This window comes from Leucoraja erinacea, chromosome 5 (genome assembly GCF_028641065.1).
Source record: "Leucoraja erinacea ecotype New England chromosome 5, Leri_hhj_1, whole genome shotgun sequence".
NCBI lineage: Eukaryota > Metazoa > Chordata > Chondrichthyes > Rajiformes > Rajidae > Leucoraja > Leucoraja erinaceus.
This window is the reverse complement of record NC_073381.1, coordinates 75,626,518-75,640,174: the sequence shown is the minus strand read 5'-3', so window position 1 is coordinate 75,640,174 and position 13,657 is coordinate 75,626,518. Positions and strand designations below refer to the sequence as shown.

At 42.4% G+C, this 13,657-nt stretch overlaps 1 protein-coding gene across 2 annotated transcripts in view; it reads right to left on the bottom strand.

The window, feature by feature from the left end:
• The window catches only part of ahi1 (Abelson helper integration site 1), a 210,924-nt gene that overhangs the window by 23,820 nt on the left and 173,447 nt on the right, over positions 1-13,657 (bottom strand). For both annotated transcript variants that reach the window (XM_055635949.1, XM_055635950.1), the window contains one exon: positions 3,334-3,402. In XM_055635949.1, coding sequence (XP_055491924.1) covers positions 3,334-3,402 — 69 coding nt within the window. The remainder of the gene's footprint in view (positions 1-3,333; positions 3,403-13,657) is intronic.

Sequence of the window (13,657 nt, the reverse complement as noted above, 5' to 3'; positions counted from 1 at the left end):
GGAAAGCAGATTATTATCTGAATGGTGTCAGATAAGGAAAGTCAACATCATCATCATCATCATCATTGTTCTAAACATCAACGGGCACGGTTGTAAATCAATCACTATTGCTGATTTGATCCATGTCTAATTTTGCTATTTAGGACCCGATCCCTAATCCATGTCGGGTTTCCACCATGTCATCCTGTGAAATGTAAGCAACCATACTTTCAGTTTGAGCTACGACTTTGAGACTAAAGTATGTGTTGCTGTGGTCTCTGTATGTATTCTTATTTAAGTACTTATTATGAAGTTCTATAACTCAGTGTTAACAGTACTTTACACATGATGTCAGAAGTGAATTTCGGAACAACTTTGGCTGCTATTTTACGAGTTTTTTTTACACTTTCAGAGATGGCTGAAACCTTCCGAAATCTGGACTCTCTAGTCTTCGACAGCAAAATTGGAGAGCATTGGCACCTCTTCGAATGACAGTATAATGTTTTCATTCCTGCATCTCACTATGATAAGCTGGCTGAGGAACATGCTAACATGCTCCTCAACCTCGCAGGAGATGAAGCTTACGAACGCGCACAACAGTTTGTGTATGCAGACAAAATAACTCTTCAACCTGTCGATGGTGCAGCTGCGGTCGTTACCCCTGCTGAATCACCCGGCGACCCGGAACAACTCAAAAGAAAGTTTTGACAGCTTTGTGACCCTCAAGCCAATCCTCTCATTGAGTGGGTGAAATTGTTCTCACATAACCAGAACGTGGGTGAGACCGTCAAATCATTTGTGTGTGCCATTAAAAATGCTGCTGGAAGCTTTGGCGAGCTTCAAAATGCATTTATTAGAGACAGATTAGTGTGCAGTCTTATTAACAACAAACTAATGGGCCTGTCCCACTTAGGCGATTTTTCAGGCGACTGCCGGAGACTGTCACCTGAAAACACACACGCACACATCGAAGGCAGGGACAGGGCAAGCGGGGAGCGCTGTCTGAAATTTGCACAGTGCAAAGCCAAGGTGATATAGACACACACCGCGATGAACAGGAAGGTTGGCGCTATAATTAAGATGGCTAAAGCACAGTAGGTCCTTTAAAAGAGGGGAGAAAGGGAGAGAAGGGGGAAGAAGGGGGGAGACAACTTTTAAGAAGCCAGCCAACTTTTAAGAAGCCAGAAATGCATGGCTGTGAAGTTCGGCAGACATATAACGTTACCGGTTGGTTATCCTTGGTTCCGAAAACGTATGTTTTTTTTCCCCAATGAGCCAATGAAATTCACCGATCAGCACCCGCTGCAACCTACAAGAACCTTCGACCCCCTGGCAACCCACTAGGACTTCCTGGTGACAATGCTATGTATGACAGTGATCGCAACTTCTACTGAAGTGTGGATGGCTGTTGGGTCGCTAGGAGCTCATCCGCCCTTTGAAAGGTCTTGTTTTTGGTCCTGCTGGGGGGTCCACAGCCCTCTCCTCACCTGGAAAACCAGGTGGGGGAAACGGTTTAGTCGCTGACTATCCGACTATGGAGCAGATAGCACGGGATTACATGGTACCCGTGGCGGGGGGGAGCTCCCCCCGACCTGACTTAGGAAAAGGGGAGGTGCAACAAGACCTGGATGTGCTTGTAGCAACTGAAAGTAAGCATGCAGGTACAGCAGGCAGTGAAGAAACCTAATGGCACGTTGGCTTTAATTGAAAGAGAATTTGAGTTTAGGAGCAAGGAGGTCCTACTGCAGTTGTACAGGGCCCTGGTGACACTGCACCTGGAATATAGTGTGCAATTTTGGTCTCCTAATTTGAGGAAGGACATTATTGCTATTGAGGAAGTGCAACATAGGTTCACCAGGTTAATTCCTGGGATGGCGGGACTGATATATGATGAAAGAATGGGTCGACTGGGCTTGTATTCATTGGGATTTAGAAGGATGAGAGGGAATCTTAAAGAAACATATCAAATTCTTTAAGGACTGGACAGGCTAGATGCAGGAAAAATATTCCCGATGTTGGGGGAGTCCAGAACTAGGGGTCACAGTTTAAGAATAAGGGATAGGCCATTTAGGACTGAGATGAGGAAAAACGTTTTCACCCAGAGAGTTGTGAATCTGTGGAATTCTCTGCCACAGAAGGCAGTGGGGGCAATTCTCTGGATCTTTTCAAGAGAGAGTTAAGGGGCTGTCCCACTTGGGCGACCTAATCGGTGAGTTTAAAAGAGCCCTCAACTCAAACTTGCAGCATGGTCGACAAGAGGTCCTAGCAGGTACTATGAGGTCGCTGGCAACTCCACCGCTGCACCACTCTGCCATCCCGAATACTCGCAGCCTCAGCTAGGTCGCGGAAAAATGTTCAGCATATTGAAATAATTTCCGCAAGTAAAATGTGGTCGGCATGGCTCTTTTTAATTCGTAGTGCAATGGAGTGGGGTTGCTATTTGGTTACAGGCACTCGAGGGCAGCCATAGGCAATGTCCTTTGCTGACCGGGCATTTTGATTGGCTCATTGGAGTTTTCAAGACCCAGGAAGACCTGCACGCTAAAATGCACGCTAACTTTATTAAAACTTCTTAAAAGTGTCTCCACTCCTTCTCCCCCCCTTTCTCACCCCTTCTCTTCATCGCGGGGGACAGTGTGTGTGTGTGTGTGTGTGTGTGTGTGTGTGTGTGTGTGTGTGGTGTGTGTGTGTGTGTGTGTGTGTGTGTGTGTGTGTGTGTGTGTGTGTGTGTGTGTGTGTGTGTGTGTGTGTGTGTGTGTGTGTGTGTGTGTGTGTGTGTGTGTGTGTGTGTGTGTGTGTGTGTGTGTGTGTGTGTGTGTGTGTGTGTGTGTGTGTGTGTGTGTGGTGGTGTGTGTGTGTGTGTGTGTGTGTGTGTGTGTGTGGGTGTGTGTGGATCCAGCTTGCGGTTTCAACGCGGACAGTCGATCCAGCTCTAGGCTTTCCAGGCGTGTGCCCTCGAGCTGGAAGGTCGAAGACACTGTTTTTAACTCGCAGATTAGGTCGCCCTGTGGGACAGCCCCTTTAGATTTAGCTAGAGCATTGGCAAAAGATGGATTCACATTAACCACATCTCCAATAACACAGGAAGACACCATGTCTAAATACAGGAACGCTCTACCCGACAGTACTGTGGAATATCTGACCAGACTGTCTGCAAACAGTTGAAGAAGATGGTTCACCACCACCTCCTCAAAGGCAATTAGTGAAAGGCAATAGATTTTGACATTACCAACAATATTTGCATCCTGAAAAATGAATTAAAACTAAGCCTAGTAACATTAACAATTATCAGATGTAGCCTAATTCGGGGGAACATCCAATAAATATTTTCTTACATGACAATTGTTTACTTACAGTTTCTTCTATTGGTGCATTAGAATCAGCTTCTACCTTGATTGATGATATTGAAGGATTTGCACGAGTCTACAGAAAAGAAAAATACATTGCAATATTACATTCAACTTTTGAGGAAAATCAGAAAGCCAGCAACTGGTTATCTGAATATTACGTCCGTCTTCAATTTATGGAAGGCGTTTTCTTCACATAGACAATGCAATCTATCATGCAACTTGTGCTACTTGGAAGGATGAACATATATGGACATTCCAGCTCTCATGCTGGGAAACATTCCAGCTGAATCAATCCCAAATCTAGTAACTCCACTGAAGTGAAAGATTAATAAGCAGAATTCCACAGAGTAGAAATAGACCCTTCTGTTTATTTGTCAATACGTTTAAAAGTATTTATTTGTTACTATTTTGTTTTGTAAATGAACGGGCAGTTTATGTAAATAAGATGCCATTGTGATGTTATACGCTGCTAAGGGCAAGTGGGGGCGCTGTTTAAATTTTTTTTAAGTTTTAAATCTCAATAACTTGTTAAATATAACATAAATCTGAACAAAACTTGATACAAACCACCACATGACAATTGTGAGTAAGATGGTCCAAAAACTGTGGTGCTATTTTGGCGTAATTGGTGTACCATTTTGGTGTACAAATTTGGCGTAATTTGACAACATCACTGAATCAGAAAGTTAATAACGTCAATAACTTCCCCCTAATTCCACCCCCACAATGAAAACCAGAGACAGGTGCCTCCAGAGGCAATCACCCCCATCACTCCCCACAAGGAAAATGCTGGAATTTATGGAGGCATCATCCCCACGTGGGGGGGGGAATCACCTCCCCGCCCATCACATCCCCTGACAAGGAAAATTCTGGATTTGTTATTGTAAATGAAACCTCTCCCCTATTAAAGCCCCCCACAATAAAAACCCACACGTGGGGGGGGGGGGGGGAGGGCGGGTGGTGAAACGGGCTGCCTCCCCATCCCATCCTCCACAAGGAAAGTGTCATTGATTTTGTAAATGAAACCTCTCCCCTATTCCACCCCCCCACCATGAAAAAACTGCCAAAAAACCTTGTTTTTTTAAATGATTATCGACCTCAGATTTGCTGTTAAATGAGATTATATTGTGATGTACCCATTCCCCCAATGCGACCCGTTTACTTAAAGGCAATATTCCACCACTCAACCAAAGCCCCCAACTGCACAGGCACAGCTCATACACTCCCTCCCCTTTGTCTTCACCCTCCCTCTTCTCTCCCCTTCCTCCTTCACCTCTCTCTCCCTCTCCTGTTCGCTACCCTCAGTCACCCCTCATCTCTCCCCTATCGCACTCACCCACTGAACACAATGTTTAAATAACATATTTTTCCTCCCCTTCCCCACTCCCTACCTCTCCTTCCAACAATATAAGAGCTTATCCCAACACTGTTAATGGGCAGCTGAGATCCCATTGTAATGTAATTGTCGGATATGGAAGCTTATGTAAATGAGATCCCATTGTGATTGGAGGACTGTGAGATCCCATTGTGACACAGTCACAGCTGTTAACTTCCAGAATCTCCCATTAACTGCCACAGCATCTGTCAAGTTATTGTTCTCAAATTGGGATTTTGTAAATCTAAAAATGTCAATAACTATTGAAATATAACATCAATCTGAACCAAACATGACACAAAACAACCACAGGCCAATTATGATTAAGATGGTGCAAAAATGTTAGCGCCGTTTTGGTGTAGGTCCAGGATCACATGGGCAAACACGCATAGAGATAGATAGATAGATAGATAGATAGATAGATAGATAGATAGATAGATAGATAGATAGATAGATAGATAGATAGATAGATAGATAGATAGATAGATAGATAGATACAAACAAACAAGATGAGAGTTTTAGTAATATATACTGGACCGAACGGGAACCGTTGGGTCCCTGTCACACGGGAGGCCTGGTCCTCCAATGCAACCCGTTCCCCCAATGCAATATTCGGCCACTCACCCACAGCCCCCACGGGAGGCTTGGTCCCCCAAAGTAACCCGTTCCCCAAAGCAATATTCGACCACTCACCCATTCCCCCAACGCAATATTCTACCACTCACCCATAGCCCCCAACTGTGCAGGGGCTGCTCATTTTGCCTCATTCAGCCTCCCACATTTTAAACTTAAAAAAAAATTCAGTGTACTGTGACTGTGAGAAAAATGCATTTGCACCTGCTAGAGCTAGCAGGACTCAGTGTATTTGAATAGCAACAGTGTTGCGAGCAGGGCTACAATCCCATTGTGACATCATACTTGTAAGCACATGGAAGAAATGTTCTCAAATTGGGGGTTTGCAAATCTAAAAATGTCAATAACATGAAATATGACATAAATCTGAACAAAATTTGACACAAAACAACCACAGGACAATTGTAATTAAGGTGGTGCAAAAATGTCAGCGTCAGATGTGTTGGTTGGCATGGACAAAGTGGGCCGAAGGGCCTGTTTCTGTGCGTATGACTCTATTTAAAACTGAAAACTGAAAACATGTAAATGCCGAGCATGACTTACTGCTCCAGAAACAAAGATATGTCTTTCAGCGTTTGGTACTGGGAAATGGAATTCCTGCAGCCACATTTTATACTTTATTAAGAAAGATAAAGAGAAAATGAGATCCAGGTATATTTGAAAATTGAAAGAATGGCAGGCATTGAGGGGAAAAAATCTAATTGGAACATTCTATTGGACGAATAGACTGGATTGTATTGTATTGGACTGCTTGGCAAACCTTGGACAAAGCAGGAAAATTAAAAAATGAGTCAAGGGCAGATTTTATAATACATTGCCTTAAAATTTGTTTGGATTTGCTTTGCCTTCCTGTTTCACGAGGGTTGGAATTGAATTTAGAAATGCATAGCAAAGATCATCTTTTTTAACATGTGCATATATCACTTGTGCCACTGTTAAAACAACAAGAGGTTGGCCACGCTGGAGAAAGTTTCAAGAGTACTGTTATAATCAGATTCTTCCAGTGATCAACAGAATGAAGGAGTGGAAAGACCCGTTTACTGATTAGTAGTCCCCAATATAAATACTCCATTCATATGCGTCACAACCCTTTTTTCCTCACCAAGACATTTTAATGAGTGGAAGGCTCATAATTCATGCCACAGAAGGTACATTTGTGCACACATTGGATGCAAATATCACAGTAGCAAATCATTGTGTCTCTGGAACATGATTAAAAATATCTAACTGATGGGATGAAATGCTACCACAGTGCAAAGGAGGAGGTAACTTTAAACCATTTGGTTTTATTGTATAAAATATTAGACTTTAATGATATTTTACATTTCTTTCCTGAACAATCTTAAAATTAATGTTCACATTACTAACCAATAACAGATGGAAACTTTCCCAAGTATCATAGAGGAGAATCCATCCAGGATTCTTACTCCTTCAAAATGAGTTGTTTGTACTCTAACTAGCCTGGGTTAATATTGCCAAGAATGAAAACAAACAACCAGCCCCATAAGGTATACAATGCATTCAGAAAGTATTCAGACCCCTTCACTTTTTCCACATTTTGTTACGTTACAGCCTTATTTTAAAATGAATTAAATTCATTTTTTTCTCATCAATCTACACACAATACCCCAGAATGAAAAAGCGAAAACAGGTGTTGAGAAATTTTTTCCTGGGGCTAACAGATATGAGGGAAGAGATGGTATATATTGGAATGCCTAAAGTAATTACTGCAGCTTTTTGAAGGGACAAACAATATAATTGGAAAAAGGGTCTGAGAACATTTGTGACGGTTTTAGATACCTAAATTAAATAGCACAGCGGTTTAATCGTTCAGGCTTCTGACCACCCCCATCAAGTGCTGCTGCTGAAAGGACCAGCAATCTGAAGTAGGGTCCCGACCCAAAACATCACCTACCATGTTCTCCAGAGATCCTGCCTGACCCGCTGAGTTACTCCAGCACTTTATGTCCTTTTAGCAGAATTTAATGCACTGTTTTATTTCTAGATCTTTTTCCCATTGTAAATTGAGTGGTCCTTCCTTCTTTAAGTTATCTTTGCTCTCTTTCAATGATGCATGGTATTTGTTTTTCTTTCTCATTTGTCTTTCTCTTTGCCTAGTAACATCTCTCTCATCTACCCCATTGCATATTTTCTCTCTTGAACTAATTTTAATTTTCCTTTAGTGCTGCTTCGACATATAGGTACATCATTCCAGGAATTCCTCCAGAAGTGGAAGTGCTTACTCACAATAAGTATCACTTAAAATTAAACTGAGTAGTTTCAACTGAGAGCGAGTGTGTGCCTGGGTTGGCAGTGATATGACTCACTGCCAAGAACAAAACGGACTTGTGTTTTACAACCATGTCTTAATCAGGGATCAACAAGGTAACAGTCAGGAGTATTTAACCACATTAGGTCGTAAGTAATGACGTGGCTAAGGGTTTATGATACAACATCAGCCACAAACATCCTTGATTGCTACTATTTTCCACAGATCTACATTTCAAATGAATATATAAGAAATTCTTAAAAATATTATCTGGCAGACGTTAAGAAACCCAAAGGCAAAACTAATTCTTATGTAATGGCACAGTCTTTGACAGCCACCATGAGTGTGGTTAAAATACTGAGAAGAGAAACACTGTGAAAACATGACAACAGCTAGATCCATGGGTATGGTTAGATGTGTTGTCTGATGCAGATCCTGGGAGCTGTGCCTATTCAGATCTTACTTTTCAAAGAATAATGTTTATAGAAAATCCTGCCTTTGTGAATGAAACACTGACTGCCAGAAATAGAAAGCAATGTCCTGGCCAGCTGGACAGGTGCAAGGGCACTGTATGACCGTGGGCATTGGAAAAATGTTTTGACTACTTTGCAGACGTCTGAAGAACTGCAACAACCTCGTAGATCTGGATCGTAGTTCAGGCCACTGGAGCAAGGATGACTTCTGCACTGGTGGTAACCAAATGTTGCAAGTGAAACCTAAAGTTATAGTTTCAGAAAGCTGTCTTCTCAGATCTCACCTAAGGTGGTGACTGCATATTTCAACTGTTGAATCTATTTTTTGTGGCCAGGCTGAAACAATGATGAGGAATATTCTGCTGCCGTGAGAACAGAAAGAAGGGCCGGGAGATGAAATGCATTGAATGAAAATAACAAAAACTGTAGATGCTGCAAGTCCGAAATATAAATAGAAAATGCTGAAAACACTCAGCATTCAAGCATCATCTATGTAAAGAGTTTCAAAACACTTCATAAAAACTGGACGAACAAGAAAACCAGAAAAAACACAAAGTGCTGGAGTAACTCAGCAGGTTTAGGCAGCATCTCTAAAGAACATGGATAGGTGATGTTTTGGGTCAGGATCCTTCTTCAGACTCAAGACCTAGACCAGCCATATCGAGGCAATGGCCAAAAAAGCACAGCAAAGCCTTACTAGGAAATTCAGCATGTCCCCAACAACTCTCATCGATTTCTACAGATTGCCAAGGCCACGTGAAGTGTAGAGTCAATGGGAGAGGTTGGTTTGTGTGATGGCTTGGGCTATGTCCACAACTCTCTGCAATTTATTGTGGTGGAGCTGTTCCCAAACCATGCTGTGATGCATCCCAATGAAATGCTTTCTATGGCACATCTGTAGAAGTTGGTGAGGGTTGTTGGGGATATCCTAAACCTTCTGAGGAATTGGTACACTTTGTTGGCAATGCTTCGATGTGGCTGGTTCAGGACAAATTGCTGGTGATATTTATTGCAGGGAACATGAAGCTTTCGACAATCTCTACTTTGGCGTACTTTGTTACCTGAAATCAATCACAATCTCCTTTGTCTTACTGACATTGAGAAAGAAGTTGTTGGTTACCACGTTTTCAATCTCCTTCCTGTACACCATCTCGTCATTATTTGATATCAGGCCTACTACAGTGGTGTCATCTGTGAACTTGTAAATTGAGTTGGATTGGTATTTTCCTGGAAAGGGTTGAAAGGCCATCCAGGGCATTCACTATTTAGTAAGTTGCAATGAGTACCCTATCATCCTTCTAAACTTCAGCGAGTGGAGGCCCAGTGTGGTCAAATAGTCATTATATGTTAACCCAATCATTCATGGGATCATTCTCATAAACCTCCTCTGGACCCTCTCCAGGCCCAGCACATCCTTCCTCAGATATGGGGCCCAAAATTGTTCACAATACTTCAAAAAGGGCCGGACCAGCACATTATGATCGTTAGCATTACATCCCCGTTTTTTATTTCTATTTCAATATATATTACAATATATATTAATGATCTGGATGAGAGAATTGAAGGCAATATCTCCAAGTTTGCGGCTGACACTAAGCTGGGGGGCAGTGTTAGCTGTGAGGAGGATGCTAGGAGACTGCAAGGTGACTTGGATAGGCGGGGGAAGCGGGCAAATGTTTGGCAGATGCAGTATAATGTGGATAAATGTGAGGGTATCCATTTTGGTGGCAAAAACGGGAAAGCAGACTATTATCTAAATGGTGGCCGATTGGGAAAGGGGGCGATGTAGCGAGACCTGGGTGTCATGGTACACCAGTCATTGAAGGTAGGCATGCAGGTGCAGCAGGCAGTAAAGAAAGCGAAAGGAATGGTATGTTAGCTTTCATTGCAAAAGGATTTGAGTATAGGAGCAGGGAGGTTCTACTGCAGTTGTACAGGGTCTTGGTGAGACCACACCTGGAGTATTGCATACAGTTTTGGTCTCCAAATCTGAGGAAGGACCTTATTGCCATAGAGGGAGTGCAGAGACGGTTCACCAGACTGATTCCTGGAATGTCAGGACTGTCTTATGAAGAAAGACTGGATAGACTTGGTTTATACTCTAGAATTTAGGAGATTGAGAGGGGATCTTATGGAAACTTACAAAATTCCTAAGGGGTTGGACAGGCTAGATGCAGGAAGATTGTTCCCAATGTTAGGGAAGTCCAGGACAAGGGGTCACAGCTTAAGGATAAGGGGGAAATCCTTTAAAACCGAGATGAGAAGAATTTTTTTCACACAGAGAGTGGTGAATCTCTGGAACTCTCTGCCACAGAGGGTAGTTGAGGCCAGTTCATTGGCTATATTTAAGAGGGAGTTAGATGTGGCCCTTGTGGCTAAGGGGATCAGGGGGTATGGAGAGAAGGCAGGTACGGGATACTGAGTTGGATGATCAGCCATGATCATATTGAATGGCGGTGCAGGCTCGAAGGGCCGAATGGCCTACTCCTGCACCTAATTTCTATGTTTCTATGTTTCCCTTGAAATGAATGCTCGCGTTGTGTTTGCCTTCCTTATTACCCGATTCGACTTGCAAATTAATTTTTAATCTTGGAATCCTGCACCAACACTCCCAAGTCCCTTTGCACCTCCAATTTCTGGATTTGCTCCCCATTTAGAAAATAGTCCACGCCTTTATTCCTACGACATATATCATCTTTTAATCATAAAATGGCAACCTCAACAAATCAAATCCAAACTCTATGAATATTATCAACTTTATTAACATTTCTAACTGCAAAGTGTGTGGATTTGGTTGATTTTGAAATTGGCAGCTCATCTATGATTTGCAAGAAATCATACCTATAGTTGGAGACAGCAAGCTGCTGTTTCTTAACTACTCTACTTTGAATTTGATGGGCTCCTGACAGGGATAATGTAGAAAAACAAAAGATCAGTGGTTTTCTTGCCATCAAGGAAAGCCAGTTCTTGGAGAGGGAATGGGGAAGAGAAGGGGATGGCAGAGTGGTGCAGCTGTGGAATTGTCTGAGACACGGGTTCGATCCCAACTATCGGTGCTGTCTGCATGGAGTTTGTATGTTCTCCCTGTGACCGTATAGGTTTTCTCTGGGTGCTCCAGTTTCCTCCCACATTCCAAAAACCTACAGGTCTGTAGGTTAATTGGCTTCGGTAAAATAGTAAATTGTCCCTGGTGTGTGGGATAGTGCCAGTGTATGGGGTGATCACTGCTCGGCGCGGACTCCGTGGACCGCAGGGCCTGTTTCCATGCTGTAGCTTTACAAAAAGGAAAATGATGGTATTTTTGTTACCATTACCATTAAAATAACATCGGGCAGTGCACATCAATATTTTTCCCATTCAATTTCTCCACATTGAAATGTCTGCAACCAAAATATGTGTTTCAAGATGCCGAAAACAGATACGCTTCATTAGTGTGAAAATATATTTAATTACACTGATAACTTGAAACCTATTAATTTCTTTTCATATTTTAGAAAATATATCTTGCAAGCACCTGAATGAATAAGCAAAGAGGAAACATGTAAACACAGCTGTATGTAAAATATTGCACCTTAGAATATGCAAATAAAATATATTTATAGTCAGTGACATGCCAGTTGCTACAAATTTATTGGATGAATGGTAGTTATCTCCTTCCAGTTTTGCACTGGTGATATTGGGCCAGATTCTGACAGACCAATTGCCTGGAAATGACATTTGCAGTTTATCCCATGCCAACTTTGCTAGTCCTCTGCAACCCGGAGTCAGTGGGAAGCGTAGGCAGCTGTTAGGTATTGAGCAGCTACATGCAGAAGCTCTGTCCACAAAATGTTCTTATTCACCTTTAATAGGGTCAAAGCGGGACGTGATGCTTTGGTGTTTTGTGAAACCTGCAAGTCCCTTCAATTATTTAAAATGTATCTAATGTTCAGATTTAAAAAACAATCTAAAACAAAATATTCTATGAAAAGTAACTCAACCCTATGCTTTGTAAACCTTTGCCCTCCAATCTTTACCAAAATTGTACTGCAATACCGCACCATAATTTCAAGAACAGTTAGCAAAAACGGGCCTATCATTCAACTACAGCAGGGGAGTCGAACCAACCGCAATTGGGGCGATTGAAGCTCCCGTAGCCGGCGATCGAAGCTCCCACGTTGGGGCGATTGAAGCTCCCGCGATCGGGGCGGTCGAAGCACCTGCGGTTTGGAACTCCCGAAGCAGGTCCCTAAACCCGGGAACACGAGCCCCACATTGTTGAGCTCCGAGGTCGTTCCCTGGCAAAGGAATCGCAAGCTCCACGATGTTAAGTCCGCAGACTCCCGCGGTGGACTCGAGGTCTCAGCAAGAGGCCGACAGCTCCACGATGTTAAGTCCGCAGTTGGAGCTCAAGGTCCCAGCAAGAGGCCGCCAGCTCCACGATGTTAGGCCGCAGTGCAGACGGAGATACGACACGGTAAAAGTCACATCTCCTTCAAGGAAAGAGATTAAAAAAGTTTACCCCACCCCCCACATAACACAAAACTAAAGATAAACTAAAGCAAACATTTTACAACAAACTAAAAACACAAAGAAGGAAAAAGACGAGACAGACCATTGGCGAGGCAGCCATCGTTCGGCGCCCCATGTGGAAATCCATGACTCAATACCATGGCTGAATATTGGCTGTTGTGATTGGAAGCATTATCAAATCTCAGTGTGATCCAGCCTTTACTGCAATTCCACTGCTAATACTTAATTCAAATTTAAACTTCCTCTCAGTCTTTGAAACCTTACTAAATATCTAAAATTAGCGTAGTATTCACAGATGTCCAATTTTTACAATGTTTTAAATAAAATCCAAAAATATTGTTGGCAAATGTTATCTGTTTCAAAGAGAAACAGAAGTGACTGAAACATAATGCAGTGTTCATTGATCGGTCTGCATATTCTGTTCCAATATGGAACATCCAAGTGCGAAATAACCCATGATCTGTTTTACACTTTTAGTTTCCTTGAATTGATCTAGAGATCGAGGGCCCATCAAAAAAATTTCACTCTTCCCTTGCCAGGTTCTTAACTATCTTAACTATTCTTGAGCAACTGTCCCACAATTCTCACTGGGAGCAATGGGCCGTGATCAAAGGAAGTTTCCTGAACCCAGGACAGATCTGGACTGCTTCCCACATTGCGGAGAGCAATGAACACAGAAGAAGAGAGATGCAGGAGAGCGATGAACACAGAAGTCCGATGTACACATTGTTGAGGTCAGGACTATTTGTCAAGGCCTTTCTGAATTAAGATCACAGCTTCTGTGTTAGTTTTGACATGGAGATCTTTGCAGAGTTGGGAGTACCTCCCCTCTCATTCGTAAGTCTTTACTTTCACTCTTTGCTCCAAGATTTGAGTAGACAGTCCACGGTTAGAGTGCAAAAGAGACAAATAGTTATATTTTCAAGAAGCCAATCTTCAATTTATATTTAAGACTATGTCCTTATCAGTGTATTGACTGGCTACTTAAATTTTTATGGTCATACACAAAAGAACTATCAGGAGTTCTTTACCAGTTTCCAATCCAATGCTTTACTGATGGGACATG